This window comes from Dermacentor albipictus, chromosome 1 (genome assembly GCF_038994185.2).
Source record: "Dermacentor albipictus isolate Rhodes 1998 colony chromosome 1, USDA_Dalb.pri_finalv2, whole genome shotgun sequence".
Classification (NCBI taxonomy): domain Eukaryota; kingdom Metazoa; phylum Arthropoda; class Arachnida; order Ixodida; family Ixodidae; genus Dermacentor; species Dermacentor albipictus.
This window is the reverse complement of record NC_091821.1, coordinates 96,719,291-96,743,031: the sequence shown is the minus strand read 5'-3', so window position 1 is coordinate 96,743,031 and position 23,741 is coordinate 96,719,291. Positions and strand designations below refer to the sequence as shown.

The window sequence follows — 23,741 nt, the reverse complement described above, 5'->3', positions numbered from 1 at the left end:
TTCGTTTCTTTAAGCGCCAGGCCTGATATGTCGCTACCTTCCACAGCCGCGAAAAAATAGCGCCTGAGACAGTGGCCGGGTGTACGTTATGAATACCCCAAGAACTATTGAATACCCAAGACGATTTATCGTCATCAGATTTTCTCGTTTCATAGGTGTACTATATATCATTTGCATTTAAACACGCGTTCTCTGACGCGGTGCGAACGAGAAACAGTGACCGTTTCACAGGGGGCGCGGTGAAAATGCCATGGCCACTTGCCCACCACTCCACTGTCTGCTGAATAAGTTGACAGGGCCAATCGCCCCGCATACTATGGGAATCATCAAACTAGACATTTCCCGATACTCCTCCGCAGATGCGCTCCGCTCTATCCAAAGAATCGCTATAGTTTAGTAAGGAAATCAATTCAGGCCAACTGCTTCTTACAAGTGAGCGAGCGACATGGCAAAGCTAAATCCCCTCGATCACTCCCTTGTTCGTAAGGCTCTCAAATTATTTTGAAGAAAGACAATAGGCCTTCAGTCACAGGATGACGCATACGGCTAAAACTTGACAGACTCGCAGCGCAGCCGTGTCGAAAGAGAAATAGCAAAACCTTAGCTGCACGCCTATACGAGGACATGTTACCGTGTTTCGTAGGAGCCGCAGCTGTACGTGATTACATCGTGACTCGAAAACGGATACACTGCTGATATAATGTAACCGTTCGGTTCCTATTCTTTTCTTTTTCGCGTTTCGTCAGGCCAGAGCGGCGCTCCGCCTACCTCACCGGGATGGGCTGGCAATGAGTAGTGCACGATAAGAAAGGAAGAGAAACGAGTGATAGGAATCCTTACGTTCTATCGGCCATTGTTTAGCTTTGGGGGGAGGGGGGGGGGGCTGTTTACATAAAACAGCCCCCCCCCAGAATTACATAAGGGGTGGGTTCTTTATTTCTATAACGAACAAGCAAGGAAGATTAATTACCATTTAAGATGACCATTAACACAATCTTGAAAAGTAGAATACGCTCCATCACACGAAGCGCAAAGGCTGCGTTCGATTCTCGGAAGCCCTCGATCACATTGCGCCGCTTTGTCCCTTAAACCTTGCACACGACAACTCGTTAAGCTGTTAACGGCGCCACTTCTTTTTCTTCACTTTCTCGCTGCCTCTTCGCCAGCAGTCTTCTTGCTGCAAGAGGCCTCTCATTGTGCTCCTCGCAGTTCGGAATTACCGCGCGCACTGCGACAAAAACGACGCGGTTCGTGCCAACAAAGCCGCGCGCCTCTATTGCGAGGAGTGGCGCGCAGATTTCATTCTTGGAATTTTGGATTGCAAAATAGACCTGAATAGACAGCGCCTGCGCTTCATGACGCATGGTCGTGATATATGGGGAACAATATAAGACCGTGCGCGCTTCTACCGCACATTCAGCGCACTGTTTCGCCACGCAATGCGCCATGCAACAGCGCGTATGCGCGCGCACACACACAGGCGCGCGTAACGGGCGCAAGAGGCCGCGCCGCCCCCAAGAAAAGTGGACCTCCTACAAATTATTTTAGGCGATATTTTTGTCTCTGCCGGAGGCATCGCAAAATCCAACCGTCCCGTCTTTAAGAAAGTAACACCTGGTCGGTGGTGAGAAACGCATACAAGGAGCATTACCAGCCAGCAAGCGCAAATGCGCGCTATAAACGTCACAACTGCGTGAATGCCGTTCATGATATCTAGCGCCCAACCCTCACCCATCCACCGTCAATATATAGGTCTCGGTGTATAGACATACGTCCAACATAGCGCTATTTCCGTGAAAGCGGAGCGATTGTCACTATGTACAGAAAACTGCCGCTTAAACGGTTGCGGAAGAGGGATATAAAGATACAAAGGGACAAGGCAGACACGAAGACTACAGAGCACATAGACAAAAGTCGAAGCCATGCATAGCGCTACCTGTTATTTTTGTTCGTTTGCCCTTAAGCAGTTTGAGTTCGCAGCCTTCCTTTACAGTGTTCTGTTTTGACCACCACCCTAAAACAATATATTTTTTAAGACTTCGAGCAGGTTAATCAACCGGAACCATCACTAGTTGAGCTCCAGTTGCCTGTTTTAACTTGCTCATGAATCTACAATATGGCGCGATGATAAGGCGCGGCCGTAGAAGGAAGGCCTCATGTGTGCTCGCATGCGACCGCAGTTACGCGTACCAAAGTGGCCATGTCAAACACTTGGTCGACACCAGTCCAGACACATCGGGGAAGAAGAGCAGCGTGTTCGAGACAGCAATAGCAAAACAGAACTATGAGAAGTGTATACTGATGGTGGCGCTGATCCTTATTTGACGTTCGCGGGATCAGGAAATATAAAGCAGCTTCCCATATGCGATGGCGTTAAGGGATTGCAAAAACCGTTATTGTAAGCGGCTTATCCCTGAATACCTTGGCAAGTCAAGCCTAACCAAAAGTCTACTTGACTGCGAACTCCTTCTTGTACACCAGCCAAGTGCAAAAATGTGCATACCCTGTGGAGTGCAGCGCTGCTACCCATCCCGGTTACAAATGACAAAGAAGAAGAACAAAAGAAAGAAACTTACACGCGCACAGTTGCTCAAGAGCCCATCGCACACGGCTAAATACGGTGGTCTGTAACATTATAAGTACTACTATACACGTGAAGCACCCGTCTCGCATAGCTCAACACCTGCTGTTTCTCCGGATGACGAAAGCTGAGGCGCCAAAACGCGGCCACTGTTAAAAAGACATCGCTAGCGATCGAACATCCATTACCATTACGTCAAGGTGCCGAATCGTAGGAAGACAGCTTGCCTTCTTACGTTCAGATAACTGACATGCCATCGCAAATGCTCAGACATGGCGTGTTCGATTCGCTTGCATAATGCTGTCTACACATACAACTAATAAATTCGACACGATGCGCACGTCCTCGCGAAAGGGCAGCGGTCATCGCACCAATCGCTATGCACATTGGGGTGTTTTAGTTGAGCGTCCTTACGGTCCGCTCCGCCCCCGAGTTGCCCCGCTAACCACAGCGGAACGGCCGGTGATTTTCACGTTTTAGTTATGCGTTTAGCGTAGCAGAACGGACGGACGGTTGGATAGATGCTATGAGCGTCCCCCTTGGAACGGGGTGGTGGGTTGCGCCACTAAGCTCTTGCTACTATATTGCCTAATTTCCTACCTAAGTTAAAAAGAAAAAAAGAAAGAAGAAAAAGAAAGAAAAAAACCCACGATAAATTCCTGCGGCCAAACTTTCTGAACCCCTATTGTGAACGCCTCCGCTGTTCGTCGTTTCCCTACTTTTCTTCCACCAATCTTCCAATCGCTTCTTACTAATCTCTATTGCGGACATGTTTACTTTCCCCCTGCTCTCACTGAACCCAAGGGCTTCAAGGAGGCCAGAGGTGCCTAAATCGACCACTGGGCAGATATCTTCACGTTCTAATAAAAACATTCTCCATTGTTGCCCTAGCCTTGCCACAGCAAGCACATACTTTCTTCTTCCTTGTTGTATCTCGCTTCCTAAGCGCGTGTTCTTAGGCATCCTGATCTCGCTTCGAAAAGAGCTTCCCTTTGAGTTATTGTAAATTGCTTCTTTCCTGATTTAGTTTTTTCCACTTAAGTAGTTACTCATAGCTGTCTTCTTTTCCTTTGCCGCCACCCATGAGATTATGTCAGCCTCTCTGATTTTCCGCTTGACGTTCTTTGTTGCCATGTTACTATAGCGATCGCGTACTTGCTGGTAAGCTTGCTAGTTCTTTTCCTCCACTGTGAATCAATGTTTTTCCAGTACAAATACCTGAACACTCCCCCAGCTCATTTAGTTTCTTCCATATTCCTCAGTCGCTCTTCACAATCAATTTTACTGTGAGCTTCCCTCACTTCAAAACTTGTCCAGCTCATATCACCCTGCACAACTTCATTTGTAGTCCTCCCGTGAGCGCCCAATACGAGGCGTCCCACTGACCTTTGGTTGCCATCGAGTCCTGAATGCACCCCTGATTTCAAGCACACCTTTCGTAGTTTCACCGCCGTCTGCCGAAATTCAAGGTAATGGAACAAATAAAAGCACTCATTGATCGTTTTCATAAAGTAAAACGAATATATATAACTTATTTGTCCATGAAGTATATAGACGTGCGCTTGTAATGCGCTACCGGTCCATTTTGTCCAGTGGAAAATAAAGCGTCGTTTTGGGGAACGCCACGTGATAGCCAGCGAGCTCGTATTCCGCATCCAATTCAGTCCTTTCAGACACCAATGCGCTGCACAGCGCGCACCACATCTTCCCACGCTGCGGGGTATTCAAATGGGTCAGCACTTGCAACTTCGTTTAGCAAACATAAACCTCCGTCTGTGTGAAATCGCTTTTGTGGCTTGGGCTGCGCAGGCGAACATAAAGGCGTGGTTGAAGTGCACGGCATGGTCGAGAACATGTCACTGGAGGCAGCCATCTTGGAAAGAGCGAGGCAAGCAAGGTGCCTCGATGTAAGAGAGGGCGCGCGCATCGACCACCCTCGCTATCGAAAGACGGCAGCGACGCTCCGCTCAGGCAGCTTGTAAGCTGACCGTGCTTCTCGCTCCGCTAGCCAGCTTGTGGCTAAGCGGAGGGCGCATGCGCATTCGCACTTCCGCTCCGCTGCTAAGCGGAGCGTAAAAACGCCGAGCTAAAGCTCTATTATGATTGCCTGGCGATAGGGAGGGAGCCAAGACCTCACAGGCACGCTTTCGTATCTGCGTCTCGCCATGTTAACAAAGAATGACTTACGACGTAGCGACAAGAATGACGTAGCGCTTATTCGCTCTGTTATCCTTCATTCTCATCTGTAATTGGTGCATTGCTTGCATGCGATGTTCTAAATGGCTGTGACATTTAACATATTGCAGGAGGTTCGAAACTAGCGCGCATGCGCCAATAATCCGGTTGGATTTTTGCAGGACGGCGTAGTCGTAGCCAACGGTGTTTTAGAGAGTAGCACGGCAGTTGCGTAAAAAGGCACACGGCGCTGTGCTATTTTGTATCAGAAGCTGTGGAAGCGAGCGGTGCCTCGGCCAATGAGGCAGGCGAACACATCGAAATCTTTTCGTCTGCGTTTTGCCGCCTGCTACAGACGCTGTAGCATCCGAAGCGTCCGTCTTTACGCAACACTACGCAAATGTGGCGTACTAGCAGACATGCGAATTATATTCACCTTGCGCAACTCCCCTCATGTACCTGTGTTCCCATACCTCGAAGCTTTGGCTCCGCTGAACGTTGCTTATGAGACGTGATAGCTGACTCAAGGCAACATTTTTTTTTATAGCGATACGCAGCCCGTGGGAGCCCCGAAACGGCTGTATGGGCAGGCCGTCGATGCGAAAACGCAGCCGGCGTAGGCGATACGCCACAGCAACAAATGTTTCGGCGCTGCAACTATAGGCCGTACTAACTTGAATGCTGGGGCTTCTTTTGATTTGCAGTATACATTGCAGTGGCTTTGGGTTTGTCTAGCCGAAAACAGTTTGTCCCGCCTAATATGCGCACCTACGCCGCGTCGTTTAGTTGGCGTTTGCTCATTACCGTCATCGCGTACTGTACAAAAGCGGTGAAGTAAAATATCGATGCAGTGCGCAAGCAGGCTTTCAAAGCGTACTGCATCGTTAACGCATCACCAGCGCCAAGGCTGCGGCGCCATCTGCTAAGATAAAAGAAATTTTACCCCTCGGCATCGTCTGTGCAGGAAACAGCGTCAAAACAAATAGCTGATATCAATAACGACAAAACATACCTAATATCCTGCTCTCAGTGTGAGATCAGACTAAGCGATGGCTGCTTTCACCATTTATTTCTGCCGTCGGGTGGAGATCAAGTAACAAGCGTGAATATGGATCGAAGCAGGCGCATGCGAGGGATTATGTGAGACGCCATGGCGATTGGTGTAAAGTTCAACATGCACAGTGTTGAAGGTTAGACTGCACATATTATGCCGTTTATATAATATACCTTGTGCTAGAAACTAAGCGAATACTTACCCTTTGTGCGAAATAATGGATCTATGAAAGTAAATATAATGCATATGAAAGTAATCAACCAATATTCCTATTTGTCTGCATGCCCTGATTAGTTTCGAGCTTTCTTGGGGGTGCTTCCATATAGTGACGCAGAGGAAGAAGCAAGCAGAAAAGGAGGAGTGGCGCTACCTTCAAAACTTATAGTAAGTCAGATGGCAGCGCCGACGGCGGAAATGACGGTCGAAGCAAGTGGCAAGCATTTATAGTGAAATTTGTAGACCCCACAATGGAGAAGCACGCAGAGAAGGTGGACAGACGAGCGCTTTCCTTCTCTGTGTCCCTGTCTATTGTGCGCGCTACAAATTTCACCATGAATACTTACCAACTCGCCTAACTACCAGTTCTGCTGCAAGAGGCAAGCAAACTATGGCCTCCGAGACGGCGTGACGCGCCATGTGAGCGAGCTCGGAGGCCAGTCACAGACCAAGCTTCCCGCGTTGCCATTAGTGAGTGCCTTGTCCACGTGGTTACCGGAACAGCTGATCGCTTTCACGTGCTCCGGTCAGGGCAAATAGTGCAGCCTTGAACGCCATCATTGGCAATGGTGTTTTCGTCCCTCTTCGGCGGCGTTTTTGTCTCTCTGCTTCAGCTTCAGCAACAAAAGCTCTTCTCTGTCCATAGAGAAATATCTGTCGTATCGACAGTGTACGATAATGAAACGTTGTGCACCAATACTCAAAGACAGGGAGTGCCGGAGTGCACACTAGCGAGCACGGCGGCTGCTGATGATGCTATGTCACTGGTGCTACGTGTTTCAGTACAAACGAGCAAAATACTGTACACATTTGCGCTAAAGCTAAAAATCCTTTTTATTAAGTTTCAGAACTACAAAACATTATTGAGTAAAAACAAGTCTTCTGTTAGTGCAACATTTTGCAAAATCAGCCTGCTAATTTCGGGGCCTTTAAGAAGGAAGATCTGGCCACGTTGCGCCAAGCTTGAAGTAATTCGAAGACTAAGAGTATCTTGTGGTTGAGAGCCGTCAATGAAACTCGTTGAGCGTCGACGCCGAAAGTCCGTCGAAAATCGGTTTCTTGTGGATGGGCCTCAATGCTGTTCAGCCCAGCGTGGCGCTCTACTTGCAGGCTTATTACATCACCTCACCGGCACGGAGCAGGCGTCACTGGCTTCGCGCCCATGTCATTCAGCTGCAGCTTTTTCAAGACATACATTGTGGCGAAGCATTCTTCGCGGAGTCCCTGAGAGAACCGGTGGTCGTTGAGATTTTTGGATGGTCCGTAAACGTTTTGGAGAAGTAAAATTAAGCTGCGGCAATTCTGGTGACGCTGATTTCAGCGTATAAAAAATTTAGTGCAATGACGGGCTATGTGCTACTCCCTGTTGCTGAAGCAATGACGTTGGTAACAACATAATCATAAATAGTGAATCTTTATTATACCTAGACAGCAACGTGAAAAAAAAAAGAAGAACGGTTATCGGGGTTCGTTGCTGCAGAAACCGCCACAAGATGTCGCTACCAGGGCTGCTGCCTGCCGTCCACTCTCCTGTGCTTCTTAAAACTAAAAAAGCTCGCTAGCATTTTAATTTTTGACCAAACGTGGCGCAGCGGAAAATTACATTACGGATAACAAAATTTGCAGTGAGAAACGCAACCCTGTCACCATCGTTAAAACGAGGCGTAAAGGTGCTTGCTGGCTTCCACACCTTCAGCTTACGTGTCAGCATTGAGCTGTATGAACGAACATTCTCTCAGCTCTTCCTGTTGCTTCCAGCGCGGAAACAGTCACGACACCAAGACTGATGCGTGCTGCATATCTTACCTTAACAAGCGAACAAATTGGTAACATATCAGTCGAGTAAAGATCGCTTACTGACGCAAACACATCTTCTTTACGTCTAGCCAAAGAAGCTTCTTGAGTTGCCATTTGCCTGCAACGGTTTTACAATAAACCAACCCGTCACGGACCAAACACGCGTGCTGGAGAAACAGCAGCGCAAATCTACACTATATGAAGGCGGTGAAGAAAAAATAAATAAATAAAGGAAATAGGGAAATACGACCATTCGCTTTCTGCTGCCCATGGTCTTGCGCGCTGCGATTGTCGTTGTCTCCGTGCCTATCTGCCCATTATTGCACAAATGAACGAAATTATAAAAGCGCACAATACAGACTTAGAATAACAAGAGCTTGCCGAAACCGCAAGCTATATCCCTCGCTGCGACGCGCAAGCGGGACAGCTAAGCATAATTCTCATCTTCATAAAATCAACTTGGAAGATGTTGAATCACATAATGAATACAGACGTGCGAGCAAAAGAAAAAAAAATATTTGTACGAAGCATTTCCTCAGTTAACTGGAACATACAAACAAACAAATAAATTACACCCTCGCTCCTATATCTAGCGTCTAAAGCCCTCAAACTTGGCAACGGAACGGCACCTCGAGGTCTATATCGTATGATGCGATTTTTGATGACAATCCGCCTTCGCTCTTGCCACTGAATATGATCAGTATGACATTAAACTTCACATCTTTCCGGCGACAGCATCAACCCATTATTCAAGCTTTAGTTTTGCTCTCTACGTCTGCCCGAACACAACCTTCTCTTTTCTTTTTTTAGTTTTGTGGAGGAATCCAATAACCACCACGACTGTGACATCGAGCACGACACACAAGACACTCAAACAGCTATTTACTCTATCTACAGGCGGCACTCATTCCCTCGACACCCGACACGATTTCACGTTAATTCACCTGCGATCTTTCTGTCCAGCGCCCGTTTCCGATCGGCAACACCAGCTACAGTACCGCGATAGTAGTAGCGAGATCACGCCAGATCGGGCTATCAGGAAATCAAATATAGTCAAACCCAATTAAAATAACGTGGTAACAGCGGTAATATACAGGCGGCTGCGGATTCGCTAAGCTTTATAAAACGGATGACCTGTTTGTAACTCTTCCCTTGCTTTGCTCCGATCACGCGCGAACACACAGGTGTGTGTGCTGGCACCGGGAACAAAGCGCCAGGTGCGAGCTACCAGCGTATAGTTTCAGCAATCTTTTCGCGAACTATAATACAGTAGAGAGCAATTTCAGCGCGCGCTGTCTAGCTTCCGTTCGCAAGCCTTGCGTGTCATGGCGGGGTGTTGCGAAAGCTTCAGTCGCGCGTAGCGTTAACTCGCGTTCAAAAGCGCGCAATATATTTTCACTGCTGCGGCAAATTGGTAATCTGCCGCGATCATAAATACCGTATTTACACGATTCTAACGCGCACCTCTCACCCCCCCCCCCCTTTTTTTTTTGGCTAAAACGTGAGTTCAAATTTGCATGCGCGTTGCAATCGTAACTAAGTCTACTCAACATCAAAAACAACACCTTTTATTACTTAAAAAAAGAAAAAAAAAAGCCGACTTCAAGGTAGCTAGCCGCACTGCCATCGAAAGGACTTTTTTTTTCTGCCTTAATTTGCGCTCGCCATTTTCCAGTTTGCTGAACGTGTGGCATTTCTAATGGTTAGATCAAACTGAAGATGACTTTCTGTGGTCGGTAAACCGGGAAAATGAGGTGTCGTCGGACTCCGATAGTGACTAGCCGCTAAGACTCTGCTGTGTGCGTGTCTGTGTGCCTTTGCATGTACCATAAAATTGTTTGAACACGGTACGCGTCGACTCAGGTTTCGTTACTTGATGTGCGCAGTAGCATCGGCACTGAGTTATTTTTTTTACGTTGGTGATCATATAACTGCGCGTTACAAATCGGGCGCGCCGTAGACTTGTGCAAATACGGTACTTTACGAGTGCTCCAGTGGGATATTCGAAAAATAGTGAAAAGAAGCGGTAACAGCGCGTGGGCCTTCCCACCAACAGATCAAGCGGGCATGCAAAGACTAATCTCTACCAACTCGCGTCAGACATCGAGGTGACACACGACAAAACGGCATTAAGGGAAACGCAGCTTCCGTCAATAGTTACACGGTTTGTCAACTTGAGAGGCGAATAACCTAAGTACGCGAGCACACACAAAAAAAAAAAAAATGCGTAAAAAACACCTATAGCGCATACACGTAAAATTGTTAATAAACATATGTAAAAAAAGTCGTATTCGTGCATTCGAGAATCCACTCACATCTGACGAACCCAGTGAGCAGACGGGAACATGTGTGCGACCAATCATTTGCATCGCCACAGTGAAAAACGCGCGCATTGTGTCCCGCCCTATCCCGCCCGAGGCGCGAGCGCCATCTCTTGCCAAGCGGTGAGATGGCGCGCGCAGCTCGCGGGAGCACAACGGTGACTTGCGAAATTTGCTCGTCTAGAGCGCAGGACGCCGGGTTGGTATTAGTGAATACTCTCGAAGCATCCGCTCTCCAGGCATGGCAAGGGTGCACGGTTCGACCGCGCAGTGTGCGCGCCGCCCGTACCGCGCCTCGTCATGCGACCCACGCAGCAATGATACGTTACGGCGAACATGCAACGCGCTGTTCCTCGGCAGGACAAGCGTCCTTTGAGGCTGGCCGCTCGCTCAGGCAAGGACCCCACGGAAACCGGCTAACGGGCAGCCACTTTTGTGAAGATTGTCGCGACGATGGGAAGCCCGTTCTCAGAGTCATTACGGGGTAGAAACTGATCTTCGCCGACGGAAGGAAGGAGGAGGGAAAAAAAAAAAAAGAAGACCCAGTTTCGGAAGCGCGCATTTTCATCGTCAAGAGGGGGCCCCCTGTACGCAGCGGCGGTGCAATCGCACTGCGAGCAAGTCGCGGCGTCTCTTTCTGCGGCCCACGTGGTCCTCCCAGCATAGATGCTACGCGGCTACAAAGAGCACTTTCAGCACTCGTAAGATGCTCTTCCGAACAAGAGTATATCGACCAGGGATTCCGCGATAATGCCGACTTTCCACTCGGCCTCTGAATGTAACTGGAAATTGCGCACTGCAGTCCAGACTTCGTACTGCGAACTTTCCTGTACATTTGTAAATTTCAGTTTGCGCGTCTTAATTACCACAAAATTCAGACATTTGCTCACACATGCACGGCCTGTAAATTTGCCGCAACTTGCCTACGAACGAGAGTTGCTCGACAAACAGACTCAATCCGCATTACTAGATGTCTTTGCAAGCGATACCGAATGCGCCACTATTGTCCTTGTCGAGCTTCTACACAGTTCTGTGCAGCAGAAACGCGAAACAAGTCTTTACAGCGTTCCATTAAAAAAAAAAGTCGCAGTTTATAACGCACCAAGAAGCGAATAAATTAAGCAAGAAATTGAACAAACGACAAAATGAATGAATAAATAAGAGACCGCTCGACTCGATACTTTGAATTCTCAGAGATCCGACGCACAGCTACTCCATAAGGAATGAGGTAGTCCCGGAGTATTTGGGCGTCAGAATGTGGAGAGGGGAGTTTCAACGTTCAAGGAATTACCACGGGCGGATGACCCCTTTGGGTGACGTGGCAACACGCGGTATGCCTTCACGCTCTTTTTTTCACCCACAGCCCGGCGGCCTGAGGCGCTCCGAGCGCGGGCTTCCTCCGACCGCGGGTCGACAACGCAAGCGCGCCGACAAGAAAAATCGAGTGGCGCCAAGCAGCGGCAATTTATTCAAAGCGCGGACCCCGGCTGCGGGAAGAACAGGCACAAGAGGACAGCGGGGGCTCCCGATTAATTTGCACGACGCCCTCGAGCGCGCGGCTTAATCGTCCTGGGCTCGACGATGCGTTCGCTTTTTATACTACAGTCGCCTTTCCTTCCTTCCCTTGTCCCCACAACACTTCTCTCTTCCCGTCGGCGACCTCAGCCACGACGTTAAAAGCCTTGGCTATTTGCGCTCGACGCGATGGCTGCCTGGTCAACTTGTCATATATATATATATGTACGAAGGAGCCCGAACAGAGTTCCTACGGCGGTGCCAAACGACCGGGGCGTTTCGTGTGATGAACAAACAAAAAGAAAATACGGGTGAAGGCGGCACATAGTGTACGGCGAAAGAAACTGAACAGCGACACGTTTCTTTTCTTGTTCAACATGGGAGTTATTTGTCACACAAGTGGCTATCTGGAACAGAAGATAGGCCTCGTAGAATTCATACCTTCTTAACATATATAGGTAAGAGTCGATTCCGGAAACTACTACTGGGCTACGATACAAGCTCACAACGGCACATATTGCCGCAGCCGTGCGTGTTGCACCGATCACAGGCAAGGGCTTTCGCCGGTCCGAAATATGGATGCACCGCTTGGCGCTCCTGGATTTCGTCCTATACTCGCACAACCCGTGTTCCTGCAAACGGTAAATGATGCCTACGAGGGACGCACAGGTACACCCGCGTCTTCCGTGCGTGGTGAAATGTGCTCCTCGCGGAGACCGGAAAACGGTAGCGCGCACTGCGCGCTACTCAAATGTTGTGTCATGCGCTACGGGCATGCGTTAGATATCCTAAGAAAACTTCCTGCCCTTCGCTAAAACAGGTCGAATTTCACGCGACAGTTGGCGCAATGGCTTCGTGCCTGGAGGCTTCATAAAGCGCGGAAAGGCTACGCGACACATAAAGGTAACGAGTGCCCCAATATCTTCCGGTATAAGTGAGATGGTAATTCGCGTAAACGGTTAGTATTCGCGAGCATTGCATTAACTAAACAAGACAAGGAGTGTGGTTGAGACGCCCATAGTTCCGTTGTTCGTTCTTTTGAGTATAATGTGATGCGCCGTCTCTCTCTGAAACGGAGAGAAAACGCTACAGTTACTTTCTGAACGCGTTATTATTATTGTTAACTTTGAACGTCTCATTTGTGTCCGCGGGGTCACAAAGCTACGTGCCATTCTCGTGCAACATCTAGGCTTCTAATTTAGACATGGGACCATCCGTTTACGAGGTGTCAAACCTCTGCTTTGCGATTGACGAAATAGCGTTCGTAAAAGACAAGCACTTGAGTGCCACGCGCCCAGGTGCTGACGTATAGGGTGACCGCGTGTGTCTCAATGGCTAAGCTGTTTTGAGTCAGAAGCACATAGGAAAGCAAATGCATGCCACTCTATGAATTGTACAGATATAAAAGCACTGTTTTAGACACGAAATAACGGTTAAATCCAAGTGTGACACGGGCGTACAAGGCAGTAGCGACTGCCGCTTTCATGTTATTTGAGAAGTTTTCAAGAATTGACCTGCATGCCCTCACAGATCATGTGCGTTCAAACCTCGAACGCAAACGGTGTGTGTCCCGTACTGGGGTCGTTTCAATATGGCCCTATGAAAGGCATGACTCGCCTCGTCGGTAGAAAAGGAACGATAACCGTCTTTATTTTTCCAACGGCGATGGGCACTAAGAAGCAATTGTAATCGTTACACTGTGAACGTCACGAAGTAAGACAATTTCCTAACCATGGTATACATACCAAAGCGTTATTACTGACGCGATTAAGTTGAGACGTCGTGTAGGAAACTGCAAACACCGCGCACAGACGGCCAAAAACGAGGGCCGATCGCTGCGGCATCAGTTAACCTGCGGAAAGTGTGCCATTACATGCATTATACAACGCAGACATTATATTTTTGATAACGCATCAATATTCGTACGCAAGACGAGATAGCCTCTCTAGTCCAGCTTACTGCCCCCCGTTTCCTTCCACAACATACAGCGCTCTTCACTCGCAAAAATACAAAGGAAAGCTAAGGAAATCGAGTAGCAGGCCCTACAGAGCAATGGCGGCGGCACGCATTACTGGCTGTTCTAAAATTCCAAGCGGGTGCCATGATATTCTCAATCATGTACTAACGAGGTATGAGGCAAAGCCGTAAAATGAATGCATGCGCCTGTTCGCAGACATATGCGCTCACCTACGATACTGCGTGTGCTCGGCGAACAGCACGTTTGGCGAGCCAATGGCAAGTGTGGTTGACGGCATTGAGGCATTCAATTTTTTGTTCCTTCCTTCTCACACCTGTATAAGCGTGTCATTCAGTGGACGAGCACGGGCGCGCGCGATCTTCCATAGAACTTCGCCTATTTGGTCCCACACGCAGAGACGGAGGAGGACATTAATAACAGGCGCCATCAAAAGGCGTCGTTACAGACGGCTCGCGAAAAGGCGCTGCTCACTTTTCGCGCCTGCTGCTCCGCAGGCGGCAGTAATTCACCCGCGACAGGTTCGTGCGCGCCGACTGAGCGCGGCATAATCGGACGTCGACCGGCGAAAAATGCGCAACCTCGTCAACGCGCGTGACGTCAATGGGCTCGAGGTCGTCGTGAACGACAAACTGCCGAGCTTGTTCGAGATGCCATTCGAACGGCTCTAGTACTTGCGCACCAGGGGAACAAAGCAACCGCCGGTGTCTCAGTTGTGACACGCAGCGCCGATTGCGAACGCGACAGCTGACTTGTATTTCCTGTGGCTATTACAGATACCCGTACTCGTCGGGCAATGTTCGTAAACATAACAAACATTCCCTGCTTAACTTGGCAGTCATGACATGGCTTGCGTAACGACACTGACAGGTTGCAAAACCGTAAATGAGGGATCCTCGTAAATAACCAATGAAAGACGCGTCGCGCTGAGCCTCGTACGTACGTACATAGTCGTAGTTGATTATGACTCTGTCGCAAACATAAGGGAATAAATGGGAAGTAATAACTGCGGCAGACACGCCACAGGAGTGCAGATTTTTGGGCTAGTTGGTTAGTTGCAATAATTGAGGTCATAGCGCAGGATTCAGACGGACAAAAAAGACGACAGGACGCGGCACGCCTGGGTACGTGGAACGAAAACACACGCAACCACTTCATTCAAGCGCAGTGGCCAAGGAATTTTGCGCAAGTGCAAACGCTTCCGTATAATGCTCAGTTTCGCGAAGACCGCAGGGAGCCGCGATGATCACACGGTTAAAAACAGTGCAAAGCTACTACTGCAACAGGACCACGCACGAACTATTCGGTGCGGTATGACATCGCCATTAGGAACGGGGTGCAAAATATGTTGTCACTTGTGCCAACTTGTTTTGCACAACATTATTAAATGATAGTTAACAACTCGTCTTAACTGTGATGATCCTATCAGCAGATACAGGGTACTTGCGCAGTACGCGCCTCACGAAAGGGTCGCGCGTATTTCGAAGTTGCGGCCGTTAAAGTTTATACCAGTTTGCAGGCATTAAACAAACGAGCATGCCTGATAACAACCGTGCTGCATGTGAAGCCGAGTTAGTAAAAATGTTTTGGTGAAGCCTCACTTCTCTAGGCCGGATTCGGACTTTCACAAGGTGGCAAGCGCACTGCTCACGCGGACGTATTTCGATCAGTTATTTTTATCTTCCTTCTTCCACTTTTAACTACATAACTGTTGTGTCAACCCTCAGCGATAACCAAAGCACGTCAAATTATCTCCATTCATTTACAACCAGTAAATTACACCAACGCTGCCAGTAGTTCGCTTTCTGCACGACCTCAAAACGATCGCGCTAATTCTGGACAGCTGCTATTATTAGTATCATGGTTGTAACCGCGTGCCAGCAAGAGGCAAAGATTATTATTATTATGCTTGATTATTATCTGCATCATCACTAAACGTGTAAATGTCGTCGGTGTAGCCGGAGAGCACCGTTAACTCTTTGCCAATTGAACATTCTTTTTATGCACTACAAATAGTTCTGAACAAATTAGTATGCAGTTCAGCGAAGGTGGCGATGCCGCCTCTATCCTACCTTAGTGAATCATGATATAGCACGCCAATAAGCCAAATACAGATGACACGTACACGCAGCGAAAGAACGTTGGATAGTACGATTTGCCACCGCACGACGGCGCCACCGGACGGGCACGGCGCGGTCTTCGCAAACGCCGGCGTGCCGTGGCCTCGTTGGTTCATTTTAGAGACAATGTGTACGCGATGATAGTTAAGTGTGTACCTGACACCAGCTCCAGTCACAACAGGAGCACCGCAACCAACATACGCCTTTCACAGAGAGCATCGCGAGGACACAGGGCTATCAACGAAAGCAGCTGGGGACGTGTTTCGTACGGTCATAATTCGAGCAATCCTTTGGAAAACTCGAGTTAAGACACATAACAAGCAACGTAATGATACAGCAAAAAAGCGCGACTGTGTTCGTAGTTTTATATTATCTGACTGTCACTGACGATGCAAGCAACACGGATGGTGTCAACGTCATCGGGTCGGCATACCTGATGATGTTGCCACACAGAGAATGGCCCAGAAAAGACCGGCTACCAACGAAATACGTTTCATAATTTAGGAATGCCACTCACCGTAGTCGGAAGCGGAGACAGGAACTCTGGCCTCAGGTACTGATTACTTGAGGTCAGCATGGTGATGGGTCATGGAACCCAGACGAAGGCGATGAGCAACTTGGGTCGCACGCGATGACCGAAGCGGTTGCTGACGGCGTTGAGTAATCCGCGGGTCAAATAATCCAGCCTCCGCGGAGGCGAGTGTCCTGGCGAGCGGTGCCTCAGTCAGAAGAGAAGCCCGGTACGTTCCGCCTCAGCTGAGCAAAAACCGGCGCGAGCGCTGCGAGATCGCGGAGTCGCGCAGTCGAACAGCGAAGTTGAGTACGGTCCGCACCTCAGCGAGTCGCGGCGAGTTCTGCGCGTGCGACGCGTTCGCCGGATCGCGCCTCTCCGGGCGGGGACGTCACGTGCGCGCGGAGCCCCAACATCCGGTGTGCCGAAGGAGGAGCCAACGCGTGACGTCACGCCCATCAATTTCCGGTTTCTCCTTTCCCCTCGCGGTTCCCCGCGGTCGGCGCGGCCAATGGAAGCCCGGTCGAGCTAATGATCTGGCGTCGGGCCAGCTGTCAACTTTTACAACGCTATCCATCAGCCCGTTGTCAGAGCTGCCAATCAGGCATGATTTATGTCAGCTTTTGTTGTCAGAGCCGGGGCGGTCTTTCTTTGGCGAGTTGCGGCAGAGGAGGGGAGAGCTTTTCTTTCTCCCTCTTCTCAGCGGCGAGGCGGAGAGTGCCCACAGCCGCCGCGGCGGCTCCTCTCTTTCGCGGATGAATGCGTCGAATTGAGAAAGAGAGTTGTCCGCTCTCCGGGTATTCCTCTTCGGTCACGCTAATCTTTCAGAATCGCATCATTCGCGCCGGAGAAGAAAGAACCAGACGCGACTGTCATGGCGACGATCGAGTGGCCGTAGAAAAAGAAGGCGCACCGCTGCTCCGAGGCGAAGGGTGACCCTCGCTGGAAGGGCGCGACGCTCCGGACCACCGGAGGCGATCCACCCGTCTCCTTTGAGCACGCGGAGCTGTCTCGCGCGCGCCGGCAAGGTTTCCTTTGTGCGCGCGCCTAATGACCGCGCGCGCGCTTTTCTGGCCCCGCCGGACGCGGTGGTTAGTCGCGGATTAGCGGGATAAGCAGATCTTCCTATGTCGGTCCTGTGATCCCGGGGATCACCCGCGGCGCGTGTGATCGTTGTCCTTGTGACAGTGGGCCGGCGGCCGCCCGCTATTCCCCCTTGTCCGTAGACCGCGCCCACCTGTCATGGGAGCCTTTTGTTCCGCAACAGATTAGCCTCGGCTCTAAACTACGATAAGGAAAACAGATTATTCTTCACAATTTGAGAGATACTTTCACGCCCGAGATCAAGAAAAAACAGCATTTCTATACGTATTGCAAAGTCTACCTTTACCGATATTATTTAACCTGAGATCGGAAACTTCATTTTATTGCGATAGATGGACACTTCAAGCGCGTTTCTGCCGTTGGTGTCGCCGTGAGGTTCCGTATAAAGTACAAGAGCGATAAAACCATCGCCGCGTGCCGTATGTGTGAGTGAAAGCGTGCGAGGGTGCGCGGGCGATCGCGGCTCAATCTCGTGCACGAAAGGCAGGAAAACGGGGAGGAAGCGCGCCGTCTTCCGTCGCAAAGCCATTTGTCACGAGGACAAACTCCGCCGCGCACTGTGTTTTCGTGGCTTAGTTTGCGCTGATGCGAGACGCGGCACGAAGTTCAGTGCGCTCGCTGCTGCTGCCACGCTTCTTCACTCCAACGTTTTGACACAGTTTCCGCGGTCATCGAGTGAGATGTGTACATGTGTGTTCGTGCGCGCGTGACACCACGCTTGTTAACTTACTTAGTATGCCCAGATATATATATATATATATATATATATATATATATATATATATATATATATATATATATATATATATATATGTATATATATATATATATATGTGTGTGTGTGTGTGTGTGTGTGTGTGTGTGTGTGTGTGTGTGTGTGTTTACAAGATTATATGCCGATAAAACCGCTATCCTCTCTTCGTATAGCTGTCCACTAATTTGCTCTCGCAATCGATGCTTCGCCTTTCGGGCGAAACTGGGCCCTTTTTTTTTTAGTTCTCAAATTTCGTTTGGAACTTTTCGTCCTCAACCCTATACAACTATCGGAACCTCAAAAATATGTTGTGGCGCCACTGCGAGAGAGAATCTTGTGGAGCTCCGTTGAGTCCAGTTGCCGAATAATAATAATAATAATAATAATAATAATAATAATAATAATAATAAAATAATAGCGAAATAAATACGCAAGTGTGGTTTTACGTATTTCGTTATTTCCCTATTTAGCGCCTTCCCGAACAGTGGGGCTACATTTTAGTGAGAATGGTTGGAACACCAAAGTGTATAACCGTAAGACGTGCGAAGTCATTCGAAAATCAAGGAGGGAATTTTCGATAACTAGCAAGGCAAATGTTACTGAAATGATACAGTGCTGTGGAGAGTGCGTGTGGCCAGTTTTCTCAGATATTAAAGCGCCATTTTGGCTACGGCGTTATGCGATGCGTTGACGCGTCCTCGTTTGTCAGAAGTAAAGCGAAAGCCCGTATTGTTTTCTTTCGCAGACTGCTATACTTCCGACCCCGACACGGGAACGCTATGCGAGCAGAGCGCGCACGCGTCGTCCGACATGCGTCAAGGGCTAAAGCGTATAGCTCGCTAAAACCTTCTCTGGTGACTCTCATTGTTTCTTCAAAAGCTGAAGACCGCGCGCTCCCATTTTCCTGACGCACACGCCAAAAGTGTTTGTTGAACGCGCGGCTATGTCGTAGGTAGAACCGACCTCGCCCTGTACGGCTGAAACCAACGGCAGAAACAGATCGGCTGCGCTGGCATATGGATGAGTGTATCAACCGCATTGACAAGCGTGTGGGCTTTGTATGCATGAGAAATACAAGCAAACTGAAATCAGCCCAGTCCCTTCAGCGCGCATTGCTGACGTGCATCTTCTTATCACGCTCGCCATTAATGCAATGCGCATTTATTGGCACGTACAAGCGAGGCGGTGGTATTATAATGAAACTGATTTCGCACACAGTGGTATTATTATTATTATTATTATTATTATTATTATTATTATTATTATTATTATTATTATTATTATTATTATTATTATTACGACCACTGCGCGTGAAATCCGTTTCGTTATAATAAACACCACCGCCTCGCTTTATTATTATTCGAACGTAAACTACTGACACCAAGGAACATAATCAAGACCTAGGGATTGGTAAATGCATAGATGCCCGAAAGCATTAACGCAGTTGTTTTCCAACTGTTATGTAGCGGGCAGGACTAAACGCGGTATCCCGAAATATCGCTTTCAGCTATGAAAACCTTTTCGCTCGTTTAATCGTCGTGTACTACGGAGAGCACAGCACCAGTATACATATATAGGCCTAATTCGTGCATTTAGTTTTTTTTTTTATGACAATACATGTCTCACTCATTGCACGCGTCTAAAGTGTGTCCCAATTCATCTTTGCAAAGGCTGAGTTACTACGTCCTGTTTTTCGTGCTGCCCACTCGGCTGGACCGCTTGTGCTGGCGCGTAAGTCCTCCTCAATGTACGAGGCACCAATGGCGTAATCACGAGAGGAGGTCTGGCGAAACAAGACACTATTGACATTGCTCCGGGGTAGGATTTGAAGGGCGAGGATAGAGGTACAGCAACGCGACGATAGATTGCAGCAGCAGTGGCGCAGACTTTAACGGCCGCCCAACACTGACAGGGAGCGCGCCTGTTTTTCTAACCGGAAAGGCGACGCCGTAACATAAACTCGTCCAGTATACCTTGCCGGCCTGCCCGCCGACTGTTATGTAAATGCGTGCTTGCCCGTCGCCGGCGCAGTTTATGCCGGCCGTAAAGGGGAGAGCGCGCGAAAACGGCGTATGTCCGCGGGGACCCAGAGGGCACGTCCACATAACGTCTTGGGCTGCTCGCACCACGGCGTCCGTCGCCCCGAGAGAAGTCCACAAAGGCAGCGATGCTCAAAAACAAGCCAGACACGGCCAGCCCTCCTCCCTTTTATGGAACACATACGGGCGCGCGAGAAAAGGAAACGAGAGTGAAATATAATGGAGACATAAATCTGGCGCTTTATTGCCGCACCGAGGCAGGGATTATTATCAGCGATATATACAACTTAGGGGTTTCGATGTAAGTCATATCTGCAGCCCGGGAATGCCGTAATTTATGGCGCCATGAAGAGCGAGGAGAGGGAGAGGGCGCGCTGCCGCGCGGGCATCAAAGCCGCCGCGATTGGTGAGAACACGGTTATAAATCTCGAATTAAGAGTCCGCACGCCGCCGCTCCGGAGAGTACGTATAGTTGTAGTGTCGCCGTTGCGCCGCCGCGAGCGCCCGTAATGGCGCCGCCGAGTGTCGTTTTGCTCGCGGGCTAGGACGCGTCGCGCCATCTAGGGGCCCCTGCCTGAAACGGTTCCGCGCGCGTTCTTTCTCCTCCTCGATTCCAGGTGCGGCGGCAGCAAAAGCGAGGGCTGCCTACTGGTTCGCCCGAGGTTGTAGCGTGAGTTTTGGCAAACGGCCCTGTTTATAACTTGGAAACATATGCACCGTATGCTGCTGCGGCCGATAGATACCGGAGGATGAAATATATATGTGCGTAGGGATATATACGCCGAGGCGGGAGGGACATTTTATAACCCCGGGTCGTAAAAGTGCCGTCGTTATGGCGCTCCACCGGGACGTGTTGTCGTCTGCTCTCGGCCGGCGAGCGAACTGTCTGCTACGCGATTCAGGCCCTTGCGAGCGAGCGCGCGCGTTCCCCGCATATATAGGCGCGTCGTCCCACTCGGCGCGCGTTTTTTTAGCGCGCGCCGAGCCGGCCGCGGCGAACGCCCTGTTTTAAACATTTGTCGGATAAGGAATTATGGCGTCCAAAATAATGGCGCCGTAAAGGTCTTGGTGCTCGAGCGGGGCCCAGGGCCGCGCTCTTTTCCCCTGTTTTATCTCCGTTCTCTTGTTTTTTCGTCTTCTCCGGCTCTCGGATATGAGCAGACTTCGAAATGCGAAAGGAGCTCTCGCAAATCGGATGGGTTTATTTCCCGTGCTTACGCCTTTTTACTTCCCCCATGCTCTCGGATGTTCTCTCGTGCCTTTCCGGTGCACGAACGAGCGCCGACGACGTTCGTTTACGGCGCACCTTTCCACCGTTTATTTTTTTTTGTGTGTGTGTGTGAGGACGTGGAGGTGGCAGCGGCTGTAAAATTGCTGCCGCACTCTCTACAACTGTCAACAAACCCTCTAAGGTCCTTGAGCGAGATGGCCAATAAACGTTGAGGTCGAATTTAACAAGCGGAACGCTCGTTAAAGCACTTTGACGATTTTTAACGAACATTATACCACATCGTAGCAAAGGCAGGGAACGGATGCCGATGTACAACCTAACTCGTGGAACTTGCTGGCACCTTTGTAAATAGCCGAGCTCCTGAGATGTTGTTTCTCGCAGACCTGATAACGCCAATATCTGGCCAATGTTTAGCGGGAATAAGCGAAATTTCTGAAGGGGCCTGGTAAGGAGCCCTTTAAGGCCATTCGAAACCATGACATACCAACATGCTTGCTTTCCGCCGATATTAAAATGCGCCCACGTTGAACCTGCAACCTCGGAGAGAACGCGTTATCTACTGAGCCAACGCGGCGAGTTTATACCGCCCACTAGTGTCCCATTTCCACTGATATTATTGCGATATCAGTTATATGGACACTTAGCGAACTTTTGCCGTCACCGTCGCTGTCCGCGTCACCGTGAGGTTCTGTGGACATTTAAGTATATGTATGCTATACGTCATGCCATGCTATATGACATGCGGTATATGCGGGTTATAATGCCATATCATTCTATCACTATAAAGTTGTTCATACCAGGTCTCGAATTCTTGACAACATTATTCCTCACAGTTTTGAGAAGTGCAGCCCACAAACAAATGTCATGAAACAAAGCACCGACAGCGCATGTCTTTTATCTTAAACCTTCTCAGACTTTAATATTAAAAGTGCGAAACAATAGTGGAGCTAAAACTTGAAAATTATGTAATTTTGTTGGCGTGGCTCTGCATACCTTGGGGATCGGCTCAGTAAAGAGGTTTGCATGAAACATATCCGATACGGAAAAGTAATGGTGAAGTCGCCCAGAAAGACGTTAGCTCTAATTAATACATGCAAATGAAATTGTACCATGGCAGAATTCAAACAGAGGACCCCTAGCGCAACAGCTCGTTTTTACTTATTCAACTTACGTTTATTTCAATTGATACTGCCACTACAGCTACAAGTCTTACACTTCGTGCAATAATCTAACATGTTGCTATGGCAGTCATTCCTTCGTCCTTATGACAAAACTGTAATATTTTTAGACAACAGTGTTGACCACAACTTCGAGAACGTGTTGATATATAACACGAAGCCACAAATACACAGCAAAAAAGCAATAAAAACAACTGACTACAGGTTGCCTTGGCCACGTGATTTTTAGACCGCTGGAACGTGACTGCACGACGCAGCCACCCTGCACTACAATTGCTAGAGACAGCTATGGCCTCCTCTATATGATTTGTCGGTCGGTTTTCTTGATGACGGCTTCCTCCAATTGCTCTAATTTGCCAAGACTTATTAAAGATGGAACAGGACCGATAAAATATAACAATGTCTACATCAAGCATCCCAGGGGACCACGAATTTCCATAAAGTGTTCATATAGCACAGATCATGATATGATAGACTTATCCTGACAATTACATTCAGAAATGCCAGGGTACGCCTGAAATGCCTAGATAGAAGGAAATATTACGAGGGAAGCACCTAGTAGGAATGTCATTGTCATAATATTGTTACGGTGCATTTGGACAGGACCATGCGTGCAAAATGGAGACGAAGAGGAGGAATTTGATCCTTCGTTTGGGGCGTCACGCTAGCAACAGGACGCTCTCGGTAGCTTCGTTGACATGCATGGAGTCGTGTTTTGGCTGAGTATGGGGTGGTTTCAGGTGTCTCACTAACCTTGGGCCCTATAACGTAAAACTATTCCAATATGTTTTTATTGCAATCTCCTGACGTCAAATTTGCGTAACCACCGACGCAAGCATCGGGCGGTCACCCGCAGGGTTGTCTGAACAGACCAATCAAACGTTTTCCTCGTTCATAGGAGGTCACTTTTGTGCGCTTGAAAAACGAATAACATTGCCTACACTGAGCGGCTTGTCTTATCTAATTGGCTCACAAGGGGCGAGGAGCACGCTCAAGTAAAGAGGGATTCGTTAAAGCCGAGCCACTGCACTGAAAATCGATAACCGGATGAAGAGGGTGGTGCCGGCGTCTGCAATATGTCCGCTTTTCCTTACTTAGCTTGCGGTGGCTCGTCGACAATCGCGGCGGCATGCAACGGAAGTTTAAGAATGACGCTCAAACGGATCCTCA

The 23,741-nt window shown here is 48.9% G+C and overlaps 1 protein-coding gene across 6 annotated transcripts in view; it reads right to left on the bottom strand.

The window, feature by feature from the left end:
• noc (no ocelli) overlaps positions 1-16,633 on the bottom strand; it is a 184,768-nt gene extending 168,135 nt beyond the window's left edge. For 4 of the 6 annotated variants that reach the window (XR_011507976.1, XR_011507977.1, XR_011507975.1 and 1 more), the window contains exon 1: positions 16,272-16,633. Coding sequence is in view for 2 of the 6 variants with exons in the window: in XM_065432822.2 (XP_065288894.1) it covers positions 16,272-16,331 (60 nt within the window). In the remaining 4 variants the exon portion in view is untranslated. Of the gene's footprint in view, positions 1-10,138; positions 10,216-16,271 lie in introns of those variants that run through there. The other 2 variants (XM_065432822.2, XM_065432823.1) reach the window with 2 other exon arrangements.
• Positions 16,634-23,741: the final 7,108 nt, after the last annotated feature.